The sequence below is a fragment of the Callionymus lyra genome, chromosome 17 (genome assembly GCF_982586985.1).
Source record: "Callionymus lyra chromosome 17, fCalLyr1.hap1.1, whole genome shotgun sequence".
Lineage (NCBI taxonomy): Eukaryota > Metazoa > Chordata > Actinopteri > Syngnathiformes > Callionymidae > Callionymus > Callionymus lyra.
The window spans coordinates 16,422,620-16,449,745 of record NC_141834.1 but is presented as its reverse complement, the minus strand read 5'-3'; the positions used below and the strand labels follow the sequence as shown (position 1 = coordinate 16,449,745).

The 27,126-nt window shown below is 39.8% G+C and overlaps 2 protein-coding genes across 2 annotated transcripts; both read left to right on the top strand.

Annotated features, from left to right (window-relative positions):
• Nucleotides 1-3,648: 3,648 nt before the first annotated feature.
• Nucleotides 3,649-14,494, top strand: ice1 (KIAA0947-like (H. sapiens)). Its single transcript, XM_087812323.1, has 20 exons — nucleotides 3,649-3,872; nucleotides 3,951-4,009; nucleotides 4,841-4,952; nucleotides 5,040-5,116; nucleotides 5,193-5,230; nucleotides 5,293-5,375; nucleotides 5,471-5,547; nucleotides 5,643-5,680; nucleotides 5,760-5,842; nucleotides 5,919-5,955; nucleotides 6,023-6,079; nucleotides 6,144-6,224; nucleotides 6,291-6,622; nucleotides 7,524-9,677; nucleotides 11,061-11,223; nucleotides 11,351-11,511; nucleotides 12,689-12,879; nucleotides 12,949-13,049; nucleotides 13,683-13,781; nucleotides 13,863-14,494. The coding sequence occupies exons 1-20, from the start codon at nucleotides 3,783-3,785 to the stop codon at nucleotides 14,042-14,044; spliced, it is 4,215 nt and encodes a 1,404-aa protein (XP_087668449.1). The 5' UTR covers nucleotides 3,649-3,782; the 3' UTR covers nucleotides 14,045-14,494.
• A 732-nt stretch (nucleotides 14,495-15,226) lies between these two features.
• Nucleotides 15,227-26,150, top strand: LOC148062819 (terminal nucleotidyltransferase 4A-like). Its single transcript, XM_087812321.1, has 13 exons — nucleotides 15,227-15,369; nucleotides 15,456-16,089; nucleotides 16,171-16,294; nucleotides 19,363-19,409; nucleotides 19,582-19,702; nucleotides 19,775-19,882; nucleotides 19,953-20,081; nucleotides 20,955-21,165; nucleotides 21,235-21,361; nucleotides 21,423-21,526; nucleotides 22,817-23,001; nucleotides 23,078-23,215; nucleotides 24,242-26,150. The coding sequence occupies exons 2-13, from the start codon at nucleotides 15,554-15,556 to the stop codon at nucleotides 24,662-24,664; spliced, it is 2,253 nt and encodes a 750-aa protein (XP_087668447.1). The 5' UTR covers nucleotides 15,227-15,369; nucleotides 15,456-15,553; the 3' UTR covers nucleotides 24,665-26,150.
• Nucleotides 26,151-27,126: the final 976 nt, after the last annotated feature.

The window sequence follows — 27,126 nt, the reverse complement described above, 5'->3', positions numbered from 1 at the left end:
GTCAGTAGATCATCAAACACAGATATGGTTCCAAAGCTTAGGAGCAACAGTCTGGAAGGATTTCTCTCCTCTGGTCCTGAAGCGTGTTCAGGAACCATCAGTAGATTCTGATCCACAGACCTCAGAGCCCGAGCTGGGGTGTAAGTCTGGATCAGATCACTGATGGAAGGTCTGACCATGAATAGATCTGAAAGTAAGAACCAGAATTTTAAAGTTGATCCTGAAAGAAACTGGCAGCCAGTGAAGAGTTTTAAGGATCGGAGAAATGTGAGTTCTTCTACTAGAGCGGCTCTCGCTGCAGAGTTTTGTATTAACTGCAGGCGAGACAGATCCTTCTTGTTTAGACATGAAAACAAACTGTTGCAATAGTCATATCTGTTTGATCCTCTGGTGGTAGAAGAAAGACGTTGGAGGACATTGTGGAGCTCAACTTTGTGCAGGCGTGTCCCATCAAGACCATCATGACACACTTGTCTACCTAGAAAGACCATCATGATCTACTGGTCTACCTAGTAAGACCATCATGACACACTTGTCTACCTAGAAAGACCATCATGATCTACTGGTCTACCTAGTAAGACCATCATGACACACTTGTCTACCTAGTAAGACCATCATGATCTGCAGGTCTACCTAGTAAGACCATCATGATCTGCAGGTCTACCTAGTAAGACCATCATGATCTACTGGTCTACCAGGCAAGACCATCATGATCTGCAGGTCTAACTAGTAAGACCATCATGATCTACTGGTCTACCAGGCAAGACCATCATGATCTGCAGGTCTAACTAGTAATACCATCATGATCTACTGGTCTACCTAGTAAGACCATCATGATCTGCAGGTCTACCTAGTAAGACCATCATGATCTGCAGGTCTACCTAGTAAGACCATCATGATCTACTGGTCTACCTAGTAAGACCATCATGATGTACTGGTCTACCTAGCAAGACCATCATGATCTACTGGTCTACCTAGTAAGATCATCATGATCTGCAGCTCAACCTAGCAAGACCATCATGATCTACTGGCCTACCTAGTAAGACCATCATGATCTACTGGTCTACCTAGCAAGACCATCATGATCTACTGGTCTACCTAGTAAGACTATCATGATCTACTGGTCTACCTAGTAAGACCATAATGATCTACTGGTCTACCAGGCAAGACCATCATGATATGTTGGTCTACCTAGCAAGGCCATCAATATATGCTGGTTTTCCTTAGTAAGACTGTCACAATACGCAGGTCTACCTAGCAAGACCATCGTGATATGCTGGTTCACCTAGTGAGTCCATCACAATACGCTTGTCAACCCAGCAAGACTATCATAGTAGGCAGGTCTACCTAGCAAGACCATCATGATATGCTGGTCCACCTAGCGAGTCCATCACGATAAGCTGGTCTACCAAGCAAGACCATCAGATACGTTGGTCTACCTAAGAAAGACCAGTACAATACGTTGCTCTACAAATCAAGACCATCATGACGAGCAACACCAGCATGAAGACCTGGTCCACTCAGACAGACCAAATGAATCTTCAGACAGGTTTGGAAAAAAGGTCTACATTAAATACTATTAAAATTGGTGGGAGAAGGAAGATCTACTCACGTCAACCAGAACCAATTGTCCTGCTCAAGAGAAACTAACCTGCTGCTCCCTGGCTTAGTTGCATTAAAACAACTTTTTTGCACTAAGAAACTGGTTTGATCCCAAATATGTTTTAATATTTTAAGGATATGAATCAAGTATATGTACCACCATAAATGTAAATAAAGGTGAGAGAACGTCCTACACCTAAAAGGTAAAAAAAAACTTCTTTGTCTTCTCTTCTTAATAAGTGTTGGACAATTTCCTGTACCATTAAACCAACAAACAAGAAGGAACAAGGATCGGATGGATGGAGGGTTTTTTGTTTATACAAAGATAGCGATCAAACAAAGACTTCCTGCGGACGGCAACGGATTCATCCGACAACATCCAAATGTTACCTAACGCATGTCAAATTACAAAAGGGATTTACTGTCAGGGAAAGTCAAGGAGACAGAAAAGAATACACGACACTTAAGAAACTATGTTATCTCTGATGGCATCTGTTTGGAGAGGGACGGCTCTCCTGCCCCCCGGGCGACTCTTTTACGGTTCAACTCGAGTTAAGGGGTTATTATCTTTCCTTCAGGAGGAACCCGCGATAATCTCTGCTCTTTATTGGACTTGAGATGTCAGATCGTAGGAAAAGGCTCCTCTTTGTTTCAGCGAAGCTATCAATCTGTGCATGTGTATGGGGATCGACAGGTCTACCTGCGTCCACACCTGAGGAGGGACCACAGGAGGTGCTGGTTCTAGATCTGCTGGTTTGGACTCCATCACTGTCATGATTAGCACTTGCAATATGTTGCAGAAAAGCTGCTGCCCCTTCGACGCAGTCTTGAATAAGTGGTACAGATGTTCTTCAAATTATAAAATTTACAACCATTTTGATATTAAAAGCCATTGCTTTTATATTTAATTAGGATATTACCATTATTTTTTTTTTATCTTCCAGGTGGTACATTTACATGAAGGTAGATATGCTTCTTTATTATTCGATTTTTTTTTAAGTAGCTTCAACAAAATAAATCAATAAATTAAACATTTTTGAAGCTTTTTTATTTTATTTAAAATAATAATATTTTCGAATTTTCAATATTTTTCATTCAAGTAAAAGAAAAGGTTTTGATTACGTTTTTTTTTAATGGAGTGAAAACATTTTTAGAATAATTCACTTTTAAAATTCAACGAAAAATATTTTTAAATCGTTTTTTATTGAAGTGAAACGTTTTAAAGTTTTTGTAAATGTTTTTGATCGCAACTTTTTTATTAATTATTCTTTATTCAAGCACACACACAAAAACAAACAAAGAAAATCTATCTTAATCCTACGAGAATTAATTCAACTTTCTAAACTACCAATCATACCATTGAAGTAAAAGTGTAAGTTCAATCTTGTGTAATCACAAAAAAGATCAAATAAATAATATTATATGTGTTAAATGTTATTTTATATCATTTAAATATACCGAGTTTGTAATAGCCAGCCCATGCAAGTGTCACAGAGTGGTACTTTAAACGGTCATGATTATCTAAAACAAGTAAGACTATCTATTTTACTCACTTTACTAACCGTTTTGATTCGTTTTATGTACAATTTCTCCGATTTCTAGAGCCCATTAAATGAAGGTATTTGGGAAAACTCGACTATATTATGCAACAGTGCACCCTGCTGGCTAAAAAGCTGAATCTCACATTAAATGCACCACATTAAATGTGTTTTATATTTTTTTACTTACATTAAATTATGTTGACCTGGGCTATAATACGATTTATCCACAGTTTAATTGTTGTTTCTAATTTATCTATATATTAGCGTTATTCACTAAAGTGATCATTCCCACTAGCGCCTGAACATAAATGCTACGGCACACACTGGTATTTATCGCTGCAACTAAAAAATATATATAATGTAATGTTTTTTAAAAGTTACGGTTATTTGTTAAATTATATATATTATCAAAGTCCTTCAACCGAATTATTAAGCGTCTCTTTATTTTTTAGACAGGCGTTCTCATTAGCCGCCAACGTCAGGTCCTGTGCCGCGGGTCCTCGGTCAACGTGTGTGACGCGAAATGTGAAGTTGTTGTTTTTGTTGAGGTTCGTTCTCTCGTTTTCTCCGTGACATGTTGGAGATTCTGCCGCGTGTTAGAAGTTCCTGGTTGTTTTGTGCGCCTTTATCCGTCTTATCATGATGCCGGGAGACAGTCAGTCCAAGGCGGTCTCTGTCGCCGCCGACGCCACCTCAGGGAGCTGTCAAAACTGCTCTGTGCTGCACCAGGTGCGATGAAAACTCTCATTTAAACGATATATTTATAAAGTATTTGTGTCTTAACTCTGTTCCTTTGTGTTCTTACAGAACTTGACCGAATATGTGTCATCATTTCTTGCTTTAAAGAAGAAGATTTCCGTGTTGGAGTGAGTTGAAATGTTCTTGTTTATGTGGGTGTGTGTGTAAGTAAAATACTAATAGAATAATATGAAGTATATAAGTATATAAGTAAAGTTTAACTGTGATACATGTTAAGAACGTTTCTCCTTAGCACTAAGTCAATACAGTTCAACCTATTTTGTTAAATTTGTAACTTAAAAATGACGTAACTTGTTTAATTTTTACCCCATTTTAAAAAGTTATTATTCTGAAAACTTGCTCTAAAGGAAACAGAAAAAATATGTTTTCATTAGGTTATTTAATCCATTAGTTAACGTGAGAAATGAATTGCATAGAAAAAAACAAATGAATAGCCAAGATTTAATAAACATGTCATACGTTGTTAAAATATACTAATGAAAACATAAAATGAAGATGCTTTTTTAAAAAAATGTATGGATGAAATAAATGAAATTAGCTTTGGAAGTGATGTAACATTTTAGTAAACATGGCACAGTTGCATAAATACAGATATATTATAATCAGTTGTTTTATAATATATTTTAAAAGATTTACTTTGATGTGTCATCTGTCCTTTTAAAGTATATATTTTAACTAGTGTATTGTTTTCGATTGTTAAAGCGCTTTGTGACCCTGGTCTAGAAAGGCACTTTACAAATAACCTTTACTTTATAACTAAAGATATCTGTGTATGTATGTATAACTTGCAATAAAATTGGGATTCCACTGAATATTTGACTCGCCTTAGATGTTTTAGCGAGGTTACGAGATATGTGTCGCGTGTACTTGGTCCTTCCGAAAAGTTCCATGTTTTTCATCCACTAGGACATGTGTGTAACCCTTGCTTTCCTCTGCAGCGACACCATTGGTATCCAGCATCAGCTGGAGGAGTTACAGATCAGGTTGCTGGCTGAAGAGAAGAAATCTGCCGATTATGAGTCGTTGAAAGCAGAGTTGGAAGAGAAAAAGGTATTTGTTTAGAATGATGTAATCATTTAGGAGTTCTTGTTTTATACCTGCAGTGTGTTTATAAACAAAGTCTTCTCTCTCCTGCAGTGTGCTCTTGAGAATTATGGACGCTTGTCTGAAGATTTTAATAAGCTAAAGCAGGAGAAAAGTGACGTGTCATCTGCGTAAGTGATGAGTTAACAACTGTAAATGTTTTTTATTATGATCGTCCTTATGTTTCTTCTTTCATGTTTTTTATAGGAACGAGCAACTTAAGACTGAGCTGATCGAGATCACAGGTTAATTCTCCTAATTCAATTGTTTTTTAATGTCATCTTAATTTAATGTTTTGTTTTTCAAGAACGCCTGGATGTTCAGATATTGGAAAATTCCAAACTGCTGCGGGAGAAATCAGCAGCTGAAAGTGATTTACTTGAAGCACAAGTAAGAGCTTTAACAGAAAACAGAAAAAGTTGTTTTAAAATAATCTCTCTATTAAGCTCTCTATTTTTAACTTTTATTTTCCATTTCTCTCACAGACGTCTGTAAAGATATTACAGAAAAAAGCAGACCAGGTTGAGAATTTGACGAAGGAGAACGCCAACATAACCAGCATGTGAGGATTGTTGTGTTTTTGTATTAGTTAATTATTAGTTGTAATAACTGATTTATGTCTGTATAAGTACTAACTTTTCCTTGTTTTGTCAACAGAAATGAAGGCTTGGCTAATAAAGTTGCAGCGTGTGAAGGTTTGTTAAAAATGTTCCTGCTCGACCTCCTAGTTTAAAAGAAAACCCTAAATAATTGTTTTCTATCTTTTCATCTCAGAATCGCTGTCACAGAGTAACAAGCAAATATCAAGACTAACTAAAGAGAAGAGTCTTCTTGAGCGAAATATTCACGACCTACAGGTGCTTTTCTTTGAATGTTTTCACTTCAAATTGAGTGTATTTACCTAATAATAAAATATTTAACTCCCACATCCAGGTACGACTGATGCGACTGGAACGAGAGCGGACGAAAGGTGAAAAAATACAAGATGGTCAAAATAAAAAAACTAGGTAAATTAACACAAATGTATTTTTTTTCAGAGTGGAAGTCTGTGTCGACTCAAGCAACGGTACCAGAGGAGCCTAAACTTGACAAAGGTAAGTGTAAATTAACAGTAACTTCTTCGTGGTTTACTAAATGCTTCAACTGTTTTCTGTGCAGGAAAGATCCGGGTTCTTCTGGAGAGTTTGTGGTCATGTGTGGAACCTCATCAGAAAACAACTGAATTATTGCGACTTAATGGTATGAGATTAAAAATCCTGTCTTTTTATTCATAAATGTATGAATTCTTAATCTCTATTTCATTAGAGCCGACCTCGGAAGAAGCTCCACAACATCACTCGAGTCCACCAAATGGAAAGTCTTCATCCCAAGTTGTCGCAAAGTGCCAGAGCTCCAGTCTGCCGCCACATGGTCCTTGTTCACAGCGTCAGTCTCCTCAGAAAAGTGCCAAACCTGAAGTGTCCCCGCAGCAAAAGAAAAAGGAAAAGAGCAGGATCGGCTGCAAACTTTCCCCCCAAAAACAGGAAAATACTCGTTCCTTAAATGGCTCCAAAAACACGGATCCTGAAATCTCCATGAGCAAGATAATGGAATTATTTCAACTGATACCTCCCTGCCTGTCACCGCTGTCGGATATGGTGAGAATCTTTCTTTTCTTTCTCGTGGTTATTTCTAATTAAAAGGAACAATATTTGTTGATTAAAATTAAGTGCAAGTACATAAAACGTTATAATTTATTTTTTAAATGGATAGAGAAGCAGTGCTAGTTGTCAAAAAAAAATCAACACGCCATTGTCATGTGATGGAAAACGAGATGAGTTTCAACCTAAAAGACGTCTTTACGTGGTTTACTGTTTGTTTTTTGTTTGTTGTCAAATCATGTTCTATTTCTATCAGGTTATTTTATGGTCTATCTTTCAGTAAAGTGTGTATAGTATAACAAAAAAAGTCGATTTTTCTATTTACAATTAACATGCAAATATTCAGGGGATTAATTGTCCACTTGCAACTAACTTTCCGTCCGCTAGGGGGCAGCATCATTGCTTTCACTGCTAAAGGAACATTGACATTGCGGCAGTTACTGAGGATGAGAAGATACAGTCGACTGCAGCAGCTTTTAAAGCTGACGCTTGCATATATTTTGGTTTTAAAACAAATGTCTGTAAATTGTACAATGCCAGGGTCAAATACTCGGACAATACTGCTTTTATATTTATGTTTCTAGAATATCACCATGTATCATATCGTTGCCTCATTCCTGCCAATACACACCTTTTTCCTTCGGGAATTTGTTTTTCAAATTAGACACAGCGGAACAGAAGATTATTCATAAAAATAAAAATATTAAAAAAGTAAAGTAAAAGTGAAATACAGTCTATGGCATGTTCAAAAATGTGTGAAAAATAAAATTCATTGGAGAAAAAAAATGAATTAAATAAAAAACAAGCATTTCAAAGCATTAAACACCCGCCAAAGTAGTTTATGATGAGATCAATATCTCTTCTGATTCTTCATTGTTGTTTTTCGAAACCTTTCCAGGATGCAGAGATGGAGCCGGATGAAGAATGTGCAGAAAAATCGACTTCCAAACCATCCCCTCACACTGAGGCCAGTTCATCAACCAAACCTCCTTCACCGCTGAAACCTGAGGATAAAGACTCGACGTCAGACGCTGATATGGAACTTGACACCAACTTCAAGGATATTGCAGACGCGGGAAATATCGACCCATGTGTCGTCGCTGATCACGAAGACGAAAGGAACGTTATAAAGAATGACAATAAGCAAAGTAACGCGCTGAATAAGGAGGAGCCTGAGGTCTCGTCTCCTTCTGCAACAATCTGCACAGATCCTGAAGCCGTTGCTGTCGTCACAGAATCTGTCATCTCAGACGAACCGGTCATTCTTGAGGAGGAGACTGAGATCGCTCCAGCAGTCGTTGCCAAAGATCTTACAAGTGAGATGGAAGTCAAATCGTCCGATCTCCCGGAATGTCTCGACGAAAATCCGACAATTTCTGAGGAAAGCGACAAAACCGTGGATAGTCAGTCGGTCACATCCCAAATATGTTCCTCGTCGTCAACACACAGTGAAGCTACAAGTCATGAATCTAATCCTGAAGAGAAAAAGACTGAGCAGGAATCGGCTTCAAGTGCTGGAGTTTGTGAAACTCAAATTTCGGAGCCAAAACGACTTGAAAAATGTCCTGGTGAAAGCACAAAAGCAGAGGAAGTAACTGTTAACAGCACCGTCGTGGATGAAGATATTACACTCGGTCAAACTGTGATGGAGAAAAGTGAGGGTAGCGAACAATACAAGGTGGAAGCTCATGCAACCGACTCATCATGTTTAAATGGTAGCACTCACGGGTCACCTCATGATGGACCTTTATCGATCACGGATGATATCGAGGTCCATCAATATTCTACTAAGGCTGAAGACGACACGATGATGGATAACGAACAGTCGCTGAACACCGACTCAAAAAGTCCGGTTGAGGCGTTTCTCTCTGAATCAAAGACCAAACCCTTCAACACTCCATCAAAAGACGGTATCATAGAAATGGACGTTTCCGACAAATCGCAACAAACCAAAACGAACGGCTTTCATTCATCAGAAGAAGTTAAAGTTGAAGATAAAGTTGACATTTCTCCTAAAAAAGAGGTTTCAAATGGAAAATGTTTCGATGAAATTCCCCCGAAGCAGGAAAGTAAAGATGAATGTTTTGAGTCAAAAACGAATGGATGGATACGCAATGGTGAAGAAGAAGAAGAAGAAGAAGAAGAAGAAGGGAAAGTTCCTCCAGGATTTAAACAACTGAACGAGTCCATCTCTGACGCTCGCTCAGACGTGGGCGCTCCTCTCCCGTCTCTCCTCACGCCTCTGAACAACTCCCCGAAGGCCGTCAAACAAATCAACCCCAGGAACGCCATCGGGAAGCTGCTGTTCCCCTCGCCCATGGCCTCCCCGACCACCCCGGTCACGCCGTCGAAGTCTAGCACCGGCCGCCTCAAGAGTCCGCCGCCTCAGAACGGAGTGCCTTCCTCGCCGCTCCAGTTCGGCTCGGCCACGCCGAAGCACGCCGTCCCGGTTCCGGGACGCTTGCCTTCGGCGGCGGCGAAGTGTTCCTCCGCCCCGATGAACCCTCAGGAGAACTCCATGAGGATCCTGGACACCATGTACCCGGAGATGTCGGCACGCGCCAGGACTTTGAGCATCCTCAAGGGGAACATCGGCATCGGGCCGTCGGAGGCGGGAAGTGCGACGAATGAGAGCCAGAAGTCTGGGTTTACAAACTCCACCTCGACCGCCTTCACGAAGACCGAGATGAGGGGGATTAAAAGACAAGCCAACGGAAGTTTACCTCAACCTCAGATCAGCAAGCACCCCCGACTCGATGGCGACACCCCGAGTTTGAGCAGCGGCCAGGTGCCCTCCAGTTCGTCTTCATCTCAATGTTCGGAAAAGATTTCCTCAGGACCGAAAAATCCTGGACCGGTGGAGGTCTGCCCGAAGAAAGTAGAAGAAAGTAACGACAACATCGTGGAGCGATGTCTGAGGAAGGTGGAACATAAATGTTTCGACGTGTTGGCCGTGATCAAGAGCCACGCTTTTGTACGGAACCTCCCCAAGAAGCCGGTGCTGAGGGACGAGGAGAAAGAAGTCATCGCCGAGATATGCGACAAAAACTTGGTGAGTGTTTGGGTTCAGTACTAGAATGTCAAGGCATATCATTTAAAAGCCGACACCTAATAGACAGCCTTTATGTATGGACTTTTCTACATTACAATCTAGAGCTTTCTGGTAAAGGTTTGGAAAATATGAAAAGAGAAACATATTTTTTCATGTTCAAATACAATACAACTGCAATCAATGTAAAATATTGTATATTTCTGACTACAAGGCACACTTTAAATCCTCTTATTTAAATAAAATAAACCATATAATCGGTTCTGCCTTATATTTCCTTTCCGGCTGTACTGGCCTCTAACCCAATTTTAAGGTAAGGTAAAAAAGGTAAAACTTTATTGATCCCTCAGGAGGTCTCCTTCGGGAAATTGTTTTTTACCAATAGCCGGCATTTTTTCATAAACAATAAAAAATAATACATAAAAAATAAAATAAGAAAAGAACATAAGAGGAAGAACAAGATGACACAATCTATCTTTTTAAATCAATCTTTTTGTGTTATACCATGATCCAAAATCTGTCAAAATGATGGAAATAGCCCAAAGTATATTTGCCTTAATTTAGTAATTTGATTTTTTTTGTTGGTAATATTGTCTTTTTTTTGTTAAAGGGCAACTAATGTGTTGATTTCAGTGTCTCCTAAGTTGATCTTGGACCTCTGTTGTATCATCCGTATGTGTTTTGTTTTTGTTCAAAACTCTCTTTTCATTGAAATATTTCCTTCTGTTTGACGGTCGCCAATAAGGCTCACTTTTCTTCATCCAAAAAGACACTTAAACACATCCAAATACCTCCATTCTGCTCGTCCTTAATGCCTCGACAATTGAATTTGTTTTGAAAAAAACCTAAACAAGTCTTTGTTTTAAGCTTGTTTGTAGCAGAAGCTTAAAGGCTAACATGCTCCGCAGACGGGAAACACTCCGGTTCCTGCAAGCTCAAGATGAAGAAGTGTTTAAGTTTCTCCGGAACAATACTATTTATCGAGGTGTCACAACAAGAGGAACTGGATGTTTCCAAACATTATTCCAATTGATCGATTTCCTGGTTGTTTTTAGTGGCCGCAGTTGGTTTGTAAACTGCATCCATCAAAAAGATGCTCAATTTCAATATTGTTTAGACCAAAAGTGATGAGGTTTTGGTGGTTTTCTGTCGCCCTCAGTGGATTCAGGATGTTGTAGAACGTTTCTTCTCACACTTGTATGGCTTCTCACTGCTGCTTTCATCTTTGTGCAGAACTGGCGAAAATTCAGAAAAGAAACGATATTTATTGAGACATAAAACTTTTTCACTTTGAGCAAACAAGCTTAAAATGAAACGTTCTCTTTGAACACGGTGTCGTCTGTTTCTTCTCATCCCTCTCTTGTGTGTGTTTATTCCACACTGAAGGTGAATGAAATGATGACGGCCGTCCTGAACAAACTCAAGACTCAAAAGGCGACTCTCAGCAAGAACTACATGCAGGCTCTCTGTCGGGTTTACACGTCCATGTGCCGTCAGAGGAAAGACTGGGAAAAAGCTCATGTTTTTGCTCACAGCATTCTTTCAGAAGGTAAGAAACCATTCTATCATTGCTCCTCGGTTTAAAAATGCCGTTGAAGTTGACACAGTATTTTACATATCTGAGGAGATTTTGTTCAACTATCTATTGTGATTTTCCTCTGATTGTCTTTCCACAGATTTTCCAGACTGTGCCCAACTCATTTTGTTTATAGTGACAACATGGCCTGGAGTTCTCTCACACAGAGGTTCTCTATGTCGAGCGATTCATGCCGTGACGAAGCTGAAAGCCGATGACGAACTTGTCGGATGTCTCTCTTACTTCCTCGGATGGGAAAAGGTAACATTTTTGGGTGATACTGAGTTTTTTTTTTAGCGACCTTGTTGAAGTCTCCTACAGGCTGTTTGGATTAACCTGTGATTGTTATTATAGATGTGTCTGATATATGGACAGATACACATCCTCGCGCTTGCTAAGTATCACAATAAAGGGACAACGATAAAATATATAGTGATACTGTAGTAACAAGGATATATTTGTTGTATTGTCGAGTACTTGACTCCAGTGTAGCAGAATGTACAGACAACATGACTCTTGACAAAGATAAGTGCTTTCATTTGTTTTGAAACCGAAATATGTCCAAACATCAGCTTTAAAAGCTGCTGGAGTCACTGTATCCTCTCGTCCTCAGTAATCACTGGGATCTTTGTAGTATTGACCAAGTACTTGACACTGGTGTTGCATAATTTACAGACCACATGACTCTTGACAAAGTCGTAACTGCTTTCATTAGTTTTCAAACCAAAATGTGTCCAAACATTAGCTTTAAAATATGCTGGAGTCACTGTATCCTCTTGTCCTTAGTCATTGCTCAGATCCTGCAGGATTTTATTATCCCTTTAGCTGCAGAGGACGTAATGACTGCTGCCATCTAGTGGACTGATTCATTTAGTTTAATTTCAGAACAAAAATGTTAATTGTAAATTAAATGTAAATTGTTATTAAAAAAAAATGTAACTATGATAAAAAAAAAAAGTGATTTGAAAGCCGAAAAATAAAACATTTTTTTAGCGATACAATGCTTTTGATTATTGATACTGTATTGTGAAAACTGTATTTATCTCCTCCATGGAAGACACAGTTAATCTTTCTGTTAAACTCAATCACACGAGGAGCCAAATTTTTTAGAAGTCAAGGTCGCTGGACAAACACAATATATATTTAACAGGAAGTCTGTTTGTGACATTGTAATTTTTATTTTTAGAAGGAATCGTCCGTTTGTCCTCCTTCACCAGACAATCTCATCAAATAATTCTCTGTAAACTTCACTTTTATTCTCATTAGCAGTTTCTGTGTAATGTGACATCCATAATCTCTTTTCCCTCTTTTAAAACAATGAGGAGATGAACATGAATCTACTTTCACGATTTCACATCGAAATAATTCTGCAGCTTTTAAATTGTATTTATTTTTTACCTGAGCCAAGTCAGACAAAATCTCTTCTTCTTCTCGTCAGAGTCCACCCGGCGACATCGACCGACTGATCTCAGAAACGTTGTCTGAGATCCGCTCCGGGGAACGCTTGTCTTTCGCTCATCACCCTCGATACGGTGACGTTCTCGGGGACGAAACGTGGGAGAAGGTGCTCTCGCTGCAGCTGCTCTGCAGGCACAAGACCTGGAAGTGGACGTACGACCACGTGCTGAGGTATTTGGAAATCAAACGTTGTCACAGACGACGAGTCTCCTAATGTGTTTGTGTGTCATTTCTTTACAGCAAAGAACTTTGGCCCCTGATGAACGCGTGGGTGACACAAACGAGAGAGCGACAGGGGCCGGTCTCGGATGTGACCGTCGCTGCCGTCCTTTACCTCATTGGTCAGTTTAAAGATCTTCTTTTTATGTTTGAAGAGTCGTTCCTGGTGGTGAACCATGACCTTTAACAAGAAGGATCTGTCTCGTCTGCAGTTGATTCAAAACTCTGCAGCGAGAATTCTGACCCGCTCTAGTAGAAGAACTCACATTTCTCCGATCCTTAAAACTCTTCACTGGCTTCCAGTTTCTTTCAGGATCAACTTTAAAATTCTGGTTCTCACTTAAGATCTATTCATGGTCAGGCTCCTCCTTACATCAGTGATCTGATCCAAACTTACACCCCAGCTCGGGCTCTGAGGTCTGTAGATCAGAATCTACTTAACATGGTTCCTCGCACACGGTTCAGGACCAAAGGAGAGAAATCTTTTCAGGCTGTTGCTCCTAAGCTTTGGAACAATCTTCCTCTCTCTTTGATGGATCTACTGACTCCTTTAAGAAACATCTTAAGACGTTTCTATTTATTCAGGCTTTTCCTTGATTTTCTGGAACTCCTGTTGTGTTATCAGTTTTATCTTGACCTTTAAAGTATATACTTTATTGAATATTGTTTTGATTGTTTAAGCGCTTTGTGACCCTGGTCTGGAAAAGCGCTATATAAATAAGAACTACTTACTTACTTACTTACTTTGTGTTCAGGTCGACTCGGTCAACTGGGGATCAGAGAGAAGTCTCTTCCTCTGGTGCTGAACGTCTCCAACATCATCAACACTTTCGGGAGGCAAGCGCCGGCCGAAGGTAGGAAATCCACGTTTTTCGTCGCGCGTAAAAATCAACGAAATAAAAGTGCAAATTTGGATAAATGACTGTATGTCTTAGGTGTGCCGTGGCCCGTCCAGCTGGCAGCCGTGTACTGCATCCAAGACCTGTCTCCCTGCGACCCGGAAAAAGCCCTGGAAGCGCTCGCGGCCTGGAGGGAGGAGACGCCGCGGCCCGTCCCCGCCGCCATCACCAGCGCCTTCAACCAGCTGGCGTCCGTGTTGAGACAGATCAAGAAATAAAAAGGATTCTCGTGTCGTTTGATTTTTGTCGACCGACTGAATGTAAATGAATTCGCTGGTCAACGACTGTAATAATGTGCGAGTCTGGCGACCAAATGTAAAGTGTGAGGGAGATATTCAGCCTTTTTCGAGCAAACCTTTCATCATGTGTTTACTTTCTACTTTTGTAAAGAAGTTTTTACCCTACTCTCCCCCAGTAACTACGACCAATATAAGCTGTACTCAGGTTAAAGAATCAAAAGTTCTCGTAGCATCATGTAGCGCCACCTCCTGTCACTTTGTGTAAAATATAAACGGTTGTTTCTGGGTCTGTTGATATGTTGATACATGAGTTAAAAGTTCTTTTTTTTTTATATTAAAAGGTTTAATATTTTTTTTGTCTGGTGCTTTTTTCTTGTTCATTAACGAGGTTAAAACAATAGTTTTATTGAATAAAACCAACAAATGAAGCAGCAGTTTCTTCCTCGCTGCCATTAAAGGTTATAAACAGGTCAATTCTCACCTGTGTCACCTGCCATTAAATTCTATGATGCACTGTTTCTGTATATTTGTCTATTTCATTTCATTCATATCTCCTGCTTGAATAAAACTGATTCATATAAAGACACAAACAGTCTGATAAAAAACAAATCATGTATATTATATTATTGGCCAATAAATCGGTTTCTAATCCCGAGGTTGATTTTAAGTTGAATTCAGCTGGGTTTGTACCGAAACGTAACGTTTGTTTCCTCTCACGGTAAAAGTCATCATAAAGTAAACGACTCCAGACACATTTTAAAAAGAAAAATAAACTTTAGATAATAATCTCAATTCGCGAAAAATTCGTTTTAAAGCGACTATCCATGTCATCTAAATCAGTTTAAACATAAACAGAGCGCGCTATCCGGAAGTCCATCAAAATAAAAGCGTTTCTAATCGTTTTTTTAATGCCGCAATTGACAACTGAATTAAATATATAGATTTATTATTATGATTTAAAAGTAGTCAATTAATTATAAATAGTTATTATGAGCTTGACGCCGCAGTGGTAGTATGGGACGTTTTTAAAAATCACGTTTGATTTCCGGTTTTACGCAACGATGTATCCAACTTGACAGGAGGAGAGAGAGAGAGGGGGGCTAAGGGGGGGGGGATCCCGTAGATTTAAATCCCCGGGCATGCGCAGTGGCCCGACGAGCTGTTGGGTGCGCCATATTGGCTCGGCTTTTCCACGGGCACTAGCGGAGAGTTGTAGGCGAGCCGTTAACAAGACACCTCCAAGCTCCAGGTCCAGGTCCCGGGCCATGAACGCAGAACCAGGCGTGACAAGCTGAGCCACCGCGGTAGGAAGAACAAATCTCTCTCCTTTTCTCGCGTCATGTCATCCATTTTAAACGGCTCGACTCACTGGAGTGTCGTCGGATTCTAGAGCTGCTTGTTTGGAGCAAAAAAAAAAAAAAAAAAAAGGGGGAAGAAGAAGAAGAAGAAGGAAGAGAAGAAAAAACGGGACCTGCCAATTCCGCATGGATGCACATCCCAGACTCCTCTCAGGGAAGTAACGCCGGCATGGACTACCAGAACCACCGCCACCACCACCTCCAGGTCCTCCAGCACGACAGCGGCACCATGAGCGAGAAGTACAGGCAGGCGAGCGACGTCCGAGGAGGAGGAGGTGGAGGAGGAGGCGTGAGGAGGAAAGGCTCGCTGTCTCCGTCCTCCTCCTCGCTGGACTCCGAGGCCGAGAGCTCGTCGTCTCCCTGCGGCTCGTCGCTGCACCTCGACAGCCTGACGGTGGCCGAGGAGGCGAGAAGCTTCTTCCAGCTCCAGTGTCGCAGCGGCGTGAAGCAGCAGCAGCAGCCCGGCGGCCACACCCCCGCCCGCTCCTCCATCCATCCGCCCCGGAACAAGAACCAACACCACCAGTCCAGCCGCAGGAAGCACCTCAACCGGGCCAACACTTTCCACGGCGTCCAGCAGCAGCTTCAGTCCGGCTGCAGGGTCCACCAGGCGGACTGTTCCTGCAGCCTGTGGAAGACCAGGAGGTACAGCCCGGGTATTAACGGGTGAGTCACGTGGTTTTTTTTTTAAAAAAAAAACTAAAATAACTTGAAATTGTGAAGGTTAACATCTTGTGTGTCTTTTAGTCTTCATGAGGAGATCATGGACTTCTTCAACTTCATGTCCCCGAAGCCAGAGGAGGAAGCCATGAGGAGGGACGTGGTGAACAGGATCGAGAGCATCATCAAGGAACTGTGGCCTACAGCTCAGGTACATGCTTTGAGGAGAAAAAAGGGGTTTAAACTTGAATTAAAATGGAGTTAAGAAGAACTTCTGGGACATGACACTTGTTTTAAAAACTAAGTTTATTTGTTGGACTAGAAAGTCACTCGTGGAAATGGAAAGAATCACGTCAAACCATTTTATTTCCTTTTTAAAAATCCTTTAAAATGTATGAAATTCAGGAGTTAAAAAATGACTCTCCTGGCGTCAAAGTTTCTTTAAATTTGTTTTTAAAAAATGGTGTGTAATAGGGTTGTTTGGGGGGTTCATCTTAAGAACTTTGTTTTTGGGAAAGTTTTTACACTCAATTTCTTAAATGAGAGTCACTGGTGGGAACAGAGGCTCACGTCGAACCATTTATCTACAGCATGTTTCTGTGGATCCTTTAAAATGTAGGAAATTGAGGAGTTAAAAAATGACTCTCCTGGCGTCAAAGTTTCTTTAAATTAGTTTTTAAAAAATGGTGTGTAATAGGGTTGTTTTAGGGGGTTCATCTTATGAACTTGTTTTTGGGAAATGACACTTGTTTTACACTCACTTTCTTAAACGAGAGTCACTCGTGGGAACAGAGGCTCATGTCAAACATGACTCATTTTCCATTAAAGTGTCTTGAATCAAAGTTTAAAATGACTGTGGACACATGTTTTCTTTTGATTTAAAATGGTTGGTAACTATTATTTAAAAACAACAAAAAAAAAAGGTGCTTTAGGGGATTTATCTTTTTTTTTTGTTTTTAATTACACTTGTTTTGTAGCCAGTTTATTTTCTTCGGTAAACCAGAAAATTGACTGTGGGAACCAAAGTAGCTCATGTCAGATACTATATACAGAGTTCCTGCTGATTCTATGAAGGGCATTTAGTCCAGGAATCTCAAAATGTCTTAAGTGAAGTTCAAATTGAATGCACATATTAAAATAACATTTTATTGTGATGACATTTATTTAAAAAAAAGTTTGCGTCGGATACACATCTCTGTTCTACTTCAACACAATACATTAAGCGACTTCGGAGCGACATGATTTCAGGCACTTTTGCGGGACATTTTCGAAATCTAACGTTGGAATTAAAGTGATGGTTCAACCAAAATTCCGATTTCACTCGTTTACCACTCACCCTCATGTCGACCAGGAGTTGAGATTATTTTCAGAGTAATCTGTTCCCTTTTAAGAGTTGTAGACAAATGTTTGTTCATTTTAATGTAGCGACTGGAGCTCAGTTGTCTTCATCGTCGTCCAAAAAGACACTTGATAACATTCAAATACTGCTCGTCTGTAACGTCCATCTTGTATCGAAGACCTCGACGATAAGTCGAAAAATAAGTGTAAATATATTACCTTTTTTAGGGCATGTTTTTCAGTGAAATTAAAAAAAAAAAATGTTGCAAAACCTGTAATATTTTTTATTTCGGTTCAGTTGGTTGTCGAGTTGGTCTTTAATGTGTTTTTTAAATGGTATTAAAGAAGTATTGAGTTTAACTCTAATAATAATTTGATACTCATTTGCGTTTGAAAAAGATTGTTGAATGCATATGGAAGTATCTTTTCGGAACTTACTTGCACTGGAGACAAAAGCAAAAACGGCCCGTGCTGCACCAGACTCTTCAACTGATTAGTGGATCCAGATGGTGATTTTTAAATACAATCGTCTAACCCTGAAAAACTATATTGAAATAAAAGCTGAAATTTAATCGCCACAGTTTTTATCAACTCGCAAAAAAAACCTTATGTTCATAATCGTGTTTTTTATTTGTTATTTAAGCTTTTAGGTGTTTAATGTCTTAAATTTAAGAAACGAATGGATTAAAATCTAAAACTTCCTAAAAAGACACAAATGTATTAACACATTCAGTTGCAGTGCATTTTGAGAAACTATTAAACTAGTTTTATTAAGTGATTTTTATTTTCTCAAATTAGTTAAAATTTAAAAATCTACTTTTGTTTTTTGTCTCAATATCCAGTTTTTTTTACTAGTTTCTGTTAAAATGTTTTCTGCAAATGGGAGAAGCTGCAGGAATTGACACTGATTTGAGAGCCGTGTCATTAACCAACAAGAACTTCGAAGCTCTTTTTCATCTTCTTAACATGAACTATTTATTCATTATTTAATACTATAAAAGCTGAAAATGCTTTACTAAGGGAGATTAAAAACCTTAAATTTGACAGAGAAGAAATGGTATGTTTTTGAGTATTTCCCATCATTCAGTTCTTTGTTCTTGTGTCAAGTCTTCTTGAAGATGTAGCGTCACAAGCAGTGAACTTGAATGGCTTCAAATCCAGGATGATCCTCATATCTGCTGCAAACTGGAGTCACTTGAAGTTCAGATTTCCACTGTGATGAAAGGGATTCGGCCCCGAAGGCATAAATCCTTTTCTTCCAAATCAATTCCTGTCCACACGTGCACTTCTGGTGGTAAATAACTTCAGTCGAGATTTTAAATGAATAGTTGAATTGGCTCATGCCAGCTAACACGCAATGTTTTTGTGTAAACATTTTTTTAAATGTCACAGGTGGTCATAGGAACCCAAGATCTCAAACACTTTTTGTAGCCATTTTCTACGAGGAAGGTTTAGTGTCCATGAAGGCGCATGACTCTTGACGAAGTCGTAACTGCTTTCATTTGTTTTTTAGATATATGTTCAAGTTTTTAAAGCTGATGTTTGGAGTCCACTGTATCCTCTAGTCCCCAGTCATGGCTGGTATCTTACAGGATTTCATTGTTCCCTAATCTTTAGATTGTTTTTTTGTTTTTTTCTGTGGAGCTTGGATGACTTTCTTTACTTTTGGACACATGACTGAACCTGCCTTGACTTAAGATCAAGTTCTCAAGGTCACTAAAACGGTTTGAGAAAATACAATCATTGCCGTACAGTTCTTGTTTCAGAATTCCCTTGTTTTCTTTCCTTGATCATGGTGTCCCAACTGTTGACTGACTAAGCTTCTCCAAAAAAAAACAACTTCCCTTTTTGTTTCTGATGTTGAACTTTCTCAGGCACCTCGAAAAGAACCTCACCGTCTTCTTCTGGGTTCAATTGACCGGTAAATGTTTTTGTCTTTAGGTGGAAATATTCGGCAGCTTCAGTACAGGACTTTACCTCCCGACGAGGTATCATGTCTTATCAAAATTGCATTGTTTTTGGAATTAATTTCTCAATTATTGATGTGTATTGTCCTTTAAAAATTGATAATTTTCTGCTTTATAATGAAGCATTTGCTTAAAAAACACAATTAAAAAAAAAAAATGACATCCTTCTCTAACCTGGAAAATCTCCTTCTAGTGACATTGACCTGGTGGTGTTTGGGAAGTGGGAGCATCCTCCCCTGCAGGAGCTGGAGCAGGCTCTGAAGCGGCACAACGTGTCCGGCCCGTACCCCATCAAAGTCCTGGACAAGGCAACCGTAAGTTCTTTTTTGAAGCGAAAAAAAAACGTGTTCACATTTTTATTAAACTTATTTTAAAAACCCACCCAGGTGCCAATAATTAAGCTCACCGACCACGAGACGGAGGTGAAGGTCGACATCAGCTTCAACGTGGAAACCGCCGTCAAAGCCGCGCAGTTCATCAAGAGCTACCTGAAGGTGCGTCTCCGTGGACCACGTGACCGATCGCTGTGATCCATCGTGTTGACAACGTCTCCTGCTTCTGCAGAAATACCCGGTTCTCCCGCCCTTGATCTTCGTCCTGAAGCAGTTTCTACTTCAGAGGGAACTGAACGAGGTCTTCACTGGAGGCATCAGCTCTTACAGCCTCATACTCATGGCCCTCAGTTTCCTGCAGGTATGAACAGCTCGTGCGTTGAGCAGTTAAAGCGGCACTATGTAACATTTTCCTCCTCATTTTGAGAGTCCTAATTGTAGAACTTTGCAGACATTTTTTTAACCTTTAATATGCAGCACCCCCTTAATTGCTGTGTGGGCTGGAGACGGCAGTTGCATTTATTTAAGTGGTGTCGTTTTAGTTTTTTCCTGGTTTCATGCTCATAAAAAAAATCTTGCGGGTATTGTGGTATCTGGCTCGATACTCGAATACTTCCATTTTCATTTAGTTGCAATTGCACTTTCATCACATTGGAGGAGCCAAAATCAAATGAGTACAATCTTGGGTAGTAGGGGTGTGTATTGCGATACTAGTTGTGTCACAGTACAGGTGCGATCATGCATGTATTGTAATACTATAGGAACTGAAGGATGTATTTGTAGTTTTGCACTAGTAGAATTTACAGACCACATGATTCTTGAAGAAGCCTTAAGTGATATACTTTGTTTTTAAACCAAAATATGTCCAAACATCAGCTTTAAAAACTTGCTTGAGTCCACTGTATCCTCTCGTCCTCAGTCATCACTGGGATCTTTGTAGTATTGTCGAGTACTTGACTCTGGTGTTGCATAATTTATAGACCTCTTGACGAAGTCGTAACTGCTTTCATTTGTTTTGAAAACAAAATATGTCCAAACATTAGCTTTAAAAACTTGCTGTAGTCGACTGTATCCTCTCGTCCTCAGTCACTGGTATCGTACAGGAGTTCATTGTTCAATGCCTGCAGAGAAAGTAATGATTGCTGCCTTCTAGCAGCCAGAAGTTAAAAAATATCTTTATTGAAATGTAAACCTAAGAGCTATGAAATAAAAAGCCAAACTCTGACTCTTACAGTTGCACCCTCGTATCGACACGCGGCGGTCGAACATCAACCTCGGGATTCTCCTCATCGAGTTCTTCGAGCTGTATGGCCGCCATTTCAACTACGTGAAGACGGGGATCCGCGTGAACGGAGGGGCGTACCTGTGCAAAGAGGAGATGCTGAACGCCATGGCCAACGGAAACCGCTCGTCCATGCTCTGCATAGAGGATCCCATACAGCCAGGTCTGCTGACGCTTCATTTCTCAAGGGTTTTTTTACATGATGCTTATGCTAACGTCTTCATCGCCGCAGCCAACGACGTGGGACGAGGCTCGTACGGCATCCTGCAAGTCAAGCAGGTGTTCGACTTTGCTTACATGGTGCTGAGTCACGGCGTGTCGCCCCTCGCCCAGGCGTACCCCAACAAAGAGTACGACAGGTTGGTATTAACACACCGACGCTAAAAGAAATTCCTGTGTGATGATGTTTGTCTTTCACAGCACGCTGGGACGCATCATCAAGGTGAGCCCTGAGGTGCTGGCCTACAGGGACTGGACCATCAAGAAGTGGGGGGCCCGGCAGTACGCTAAGCTACTAAACAACGGTAATCTTTATTTTCCTCTGACATTTACTTGGAAGTTATATCCGTGCTGTCAGGATATTGTTCTAAAAAAAACTTGTAGTTTGATTCAAACTTAAGATTTTTTTTTTGTTTTCTTATTGCATTTAAAAATTGATTTCAGTATAAAAGGTTAATTTTATTTATTTTTTTTATAAGAAAAAAAACATTTTGAATTTACTCGATTTGTGAAGTTTTTATAGTCATACTCCAATCATTGAAAAATACATTTTCTAAAATCAATATTTTAACTCGGACAACTGGAGTTATGTTATATTGCATTTAAACGGCTACAAATTAAAAATGTTTAATTAAAAATATGTTTTATATTCAATAAATCATATCCAATCATAGACATTATTGAATTCAATAAGGAAGGGTGTTGAATTGAACATGAATTTCTGTTTCATTTTAAGCATTTAATAATTGAATTAAACAATTTGTATATTGAAAGGTAGATTTCTTTTTTAATTGTTGGTTAAAAAACGTTAATTTAGAATTTTTATTTTTTAACTCACTTAAATAATTGGAATTGAAATATCAAAACCAAGTTTTAGAATCATAGCTTTTTAATTCCAATATGTCTGACACTATTATACTAATATTTTTATATTAATTTAAAAGTGTATGAATTTAAAAATATTGAAATTAGAAAATGTATTCTTATAATTAATTGAATATAATAAAAAAAAAAGGAACTTCTATTGAAACATTTTATTAAGTATTTTAATTGTCAAAATTTGCAATGTTAAATTCAAATCTTCAATATTCTCATGACGCTGATATTCTTCCATAACCACTGAAAAGTGTAGTGACTTTTTTTTTTTCTTCTTCAGACGATGATCACACATTATTTTGAAAATCTTTGAAATACTTCCCCAGCTGGTGCTCTGTTAAGAGAATGGCCTCTTTTGTTCTGGACCCGAGGGTCTACCCACAAAAAGTTACCTCCAACATAGTTTGTTTCTCTTTCTGCTCTTAAATTCCTACACAGCAAAAATATCTTAGAAAAAACTTTTCTCATTGCATCGAGGATTCAACGTTTAAAACGTGTGAGAAGGTCAAGAAAGTTTTGTTTTTACATCAGTGGCTCTATAAATATTAAATGGAATGTCTGGTATAAAATGATGTTCAATGAGCTCAAGACCTGCTACACAAACTCTTCTCAGATAAATACTTGTTCTAACTTGACTTGTACTTTCAGGAATTTTGATGTTGCCGTTTCTTTCTTTGCGGCTCCAACTCATCCTGATCGTTCTTGTTCTTCATCCTCAGACGTCGAGAGCTGCGAGCGGGACTTTGCTCGACTGATGATGATCTCCATGGAGAATCAAAGGGACACGTCCTCGCCGGTGAGCGCCGAGTCCTCGTCTCCGTCCCCGGTCTTCCTCAGCAGCCCCCAACATCACTCGTCTTCCTCGTCGCCGTGCTCCCTCTCCTCCTCCTCAGGAAGTGACATCGTAAGTCCACGGTCCTCCCATAGAAGTTTCTTGCACCAAACGTGTGAAGAGTTTTAAACTTTTTTTTTATTCCTAGGACTCTGATTCTCCCCAAAGCAATCATCTGTCCATCCAGCTTCACCCCGTCACCATGACCCCGGTTCACTCGGTCATCCAGATGGCGACTGATCTAAGGACGACGCATCCGGCAGGCCTAATGCCCACCACCCCTCAGGTGGGTTCATTTTAGTGTTTACATGGTGTAATGGGAAAAAAACTATCATGACTACTATGGGCACATTTTGGTTTAATAACAAATTACGCAAACATCAGCTTTAAACGTTGCCGACGTCGACTGTATCCTCTCGTCCTCGGTCATCACTGGGATCGGCAGGAGATATTCTATCAATACAGTGCTATGGAAAAAGTATTTATATTTACATGTATTTGTTTAAGAGTGTTATATGTTGATTCCACAAAGGCCGGGCCTACATATTATTGCTAAATGAGATTAAGTGATGAATAAATCTATTTAAAATGTTTAATTTATATATCTTTTGAGCTGTAAAACTAAAACCCTTAAGTAATGGCACTCTATCACACACCTGGATTGCACAATATAACTACTGCAACAAGTGCAAAATGATGAATAAATGTAACTGAATCACAACTCTAATATGTAAACATGTTGCTCTCCAGTCATTAACATAAAAATATATATATATATTTTAATTTGTGCAGTGAAAGACTATTTTTAAATAAAATGTGTTGTCACAAGTTGAGGCTACACCAGATAAATATGTAAACATTTTTTAGACTAAAAACAAAAAAGAAAAGGGAATTTGTGGAAGGGATGTGTGGCTTTGTTTGTGCCGCCACCTACTGGAGAGTCGGTATAACTGTTTCTTTTTTTTCCCCTTTTCGTCAATCGCGACTTACAATTTGAAACTTGTATTCAATTAAAACGTGACAACGGTTTAAATAGAAAAACTAATGTTCTACAGTGAGGAACTTTGTGGACTTGAAAAATGTAATTAAATTTTAAAATATAGATATTTAGATAAATTATTCGCCCGCTGGAATCTTTTCCAAACAAGAAAACAAATGCATTTTGAAGACTTATTTTATGTAAAACATGGGTTAGTTTACTGTTCGTAACTGTGGTTCTACGAATTAATGCCATGCCCTCCACAGGCCTTCGCTATGGTTTGCGTAGCATGAAGTTTAGTGTTTTGGATGTTAATTTAGTTTTGTGTTCCAGGTCCAGATGTCTCTCTCCGAGAGCCTGGCGTTGTCGACGTTGTCCGAGTGCCAGTTCTACCACGAGAACCCTCCCTCCATCAGCATCGTGCACCGGCACCCACCCCAGGTGGCGCTCTCGCATCAGCACAGCAGCTCCAGCAGCCCCCTACTGAGCCCCCTCCACCACCACTACCACCATCACCACCACCACCCGGCGGAGGAGACGTTCGGCGCCAGACCCGACGCCACCTACGAGAAGTTGGCCTTCAAGCACAACCAAGGACTCAGAGTTCAGAATCCCTCTCAAAGTAGCTTCAGCCCCCAGAGGCGGTTCACCCCTCAGGGTCACGGCGCCGCCTTCAAGAACCAGCCCCAGTACAACCGCACCACCTGGCGCCGGCGGAAGAAGGAAAACATCCCGACGTTAAATCAGAGCAGATGAAGGACACGGGCGTCCGTTTGAAAGGTTCCCAGAAAACCCGGAGCCCACCGACGAATCTGCTCCCGCGAAGAGGCTCGACTATTTTAGGGGAAAACCTTGTTTCGCACCAGCAGAGGTGAGTCCAGGCGTGGTTTGTGATTCTGGCTTCTAAGGGCTCGTGGTGGGCAAGTTGACCTCTCATTTTTTAGAAGCGTGCCATAGCGCCCCCCCTCCCACCCAACCCTCTCCCCCGAGACGGCACTTCCAGAGACGCCAGGCGAGGGGTTCAGGAGGAGCAAACCTTTTCTCCAGCTGCCTCCACCAAGTTTCTCTGCTCCCGGAGCGTGAAGGAAGGGGAAAAAAACCCTCCGTTTTGATCGAAGCACTACCTTTTCTAGCTATGCAGCAACTTGCTGACTTGATGTTCAAGTGTGATGGCACAAACAAGGCCTTGATCCAAGTGCTTAAACTGTGACTCTTTTGAATGTAAATCGTTTTGTGTGTTTCCTTTGGTCACCGAGGGATTTGTTTTGTCTTCTCACAGCACCTTATTTTAATCGGTTGCATTTTCCTGTGCAATTATTTTATTTATTTACCCTTTTTTTTTTACGTTTACTCGTGCTGTCTGTCATTTCTTCACCTTTAAATCTGTGCAATAGGTGGATTATTTTTTTTTTTTTTAAAAGCCGAAGGGTGCGAGCGGACCTGCGGTGTCGACACGAGTGCTGTGCCAAATAATCTTCCGATGCCAACATTTGACTCGTGTAAAAACCCGCCAAAGGATTTGAAGATCCCTTACATTTTGCCAGCTGCCTGTCCAAATATCTTCCACCACCCATTCTTGTTTTTACGTGTCCTCAGGGGCATTATCGGGGGGGCGGGCGGGCGGGGGGGGGGGAGGTTGTTACACTTGTTTTAACTATTTTTAATTTCAGAAATATTTGGTGCTACTTGTAACCAGCAAAGTGCTTGTGTTCTGCCTTATATGCTTTGGTTCTGTTGATGCAACAGGTTTTTGACAATTGCCTTCTTGAACGACCAAAATTTCTTGGGAGCTTTCACTCATTACTCGTGAAAGCACTGCCAGTTAAAACTCGGCGGTCGTCGGAAAAAACGTTGCACCTGTTTTAACAACTCGTAGAGGGAACGCGTCCAATGGGTTTCTTTCCATCATATTTACGGTCAACAGTTCCTGACTTTAGCAGCAATATTACTCTCACATGGACCTCCTGAAGGGATTTTCGCTCGAGTAGGGGGGGACAAGGGATGCATTGAGACCCCGTGATGCGTTTCCCGTTCACACTCGATGGATTTGAAAAAAACCCTCGTCGTTCCATGATCTCCAGTGCAATCGTTATCTGATGATCGATCTGTTTGTTACAATCCAAAGCCTGACTCTGTGTACTGAAGGATGGGTGGTGATGTGTGTAAATGACTGATATAGACGTGCTCTTTGTTTTTTAAATCTGAGTTTTTCTAATTTTTTAAATAAACATTTTAAAACTTACACTTTGTGTGACTCGTTTCTTTGTGGTTTATCTTGATTTTTTGTGGTTAACAGTAAAATCAGGCTTGACTGATTCAAAATTGGGATTTAAAGACTAAGAAAACCAATGTTCTTTTAGGCATTGTAATTTTATGGGGGCGAAACTTTGAGTATATTAAATTGAGGTAATTACTTACACTCCCATTGATTCCCTGGTTGTATTTTATATTGTTTTTCCTTTTAGTTTAAAGGTTCATAAATGTTTTTGTATAGTATACTTTTAATTCAAATGAACAATTTTAACTTTTAATGCACTTTATTTGATCTGAGTCTTACTTTGGGTAATGCTAGGGACACTCTGGAAAGGTTTCCAGTTAATCTGTAGATGGACAACCACCCACAAATGAGTCATTATAGTATCTATACATTTCTGGATTGTGGTGGGAACTTTGGAATAAAAAAGCTGAGGTTTAACAAACAAATTGTATACTTTGGAAGAAACTATCTCGTAATACATACGAGTTAAATCTCAAAGTATTTTGTACAACTTAATCTCGTAATACATTTACGTTATACGGCTTTAATCTAGAAAGAAATTGAAAAGTATTTGAGTGGCCCTAATACTCGCTTATCAATTTCACAAAAGATTTACCCCAAAAATAATGTAACTTGCGCTTACTTATACTAATGCTATATAAAAGCGCTATATAAGTATAAGTAGCTATTATTTTACCGCCTGTTGTTCCTTCAGCGTCCTGACGAGGGCAGTATGACTCTTCTCCCTCCCGTCTATAAGGTCATATACGTCACTTTAAGAACCTTTATCTACAACCTTTTCACCTCCTTTTATGATCTAATGTCACGACTGAGGGATTACAGTTGTGTCTTAAAAAAACGTCTCACTGCTGATGTATGTTGTTGAAATAATCCAGTTTAATTCCCCCCGTGACCATAATGTATAATATTGTTAAAAGTAGGCTCTTCTCTCTCGAGGGGA

Coding starts and splice junctions, on each gene's coding strand:
- LOC148062819 (XM_087812321.1), top strand. CDS start 15,554: ATGCACATCCCAGACTCCTCTCAGGGAAGTAACGCCGGCATGGACTAC. Junction 20,082..20,954: donor TGGCCCTCAGTTTCCTGCAG/GTATGAACAGCT, acceptor TGACTCTTACAG/TTGCACCCTCGTATCGACAC. Junction 21,362..21,422: donor CCCAACAAAGAGTACGACAG/GTTGGTATTAAC, acceptor TGTCTTTCACAG/CACGCTGGGACGCATCATCA.
- ice1 (XM_087812323.1), top strand. CDS start 3,783: ATGATGCCGGGAGACAGTCAGTCCAAGGCGGTCTCTGTCGCCGCCGAC. Junction 5,681..5,759: donor TAAAGTTGCAGCGTGTGAAG/GTTTGTTAAAAA, acceptor TTTTCATCTCAG/AATCGCTGTCACAGAGTAAC. Junction 13,782..13,862: donor GAGGCAAGCGCCGGCCGAAG/GTAGGAAATCCA, acceptor TGTATGTCTTAG/GTGTGCCGTGGCCCGTCCAG.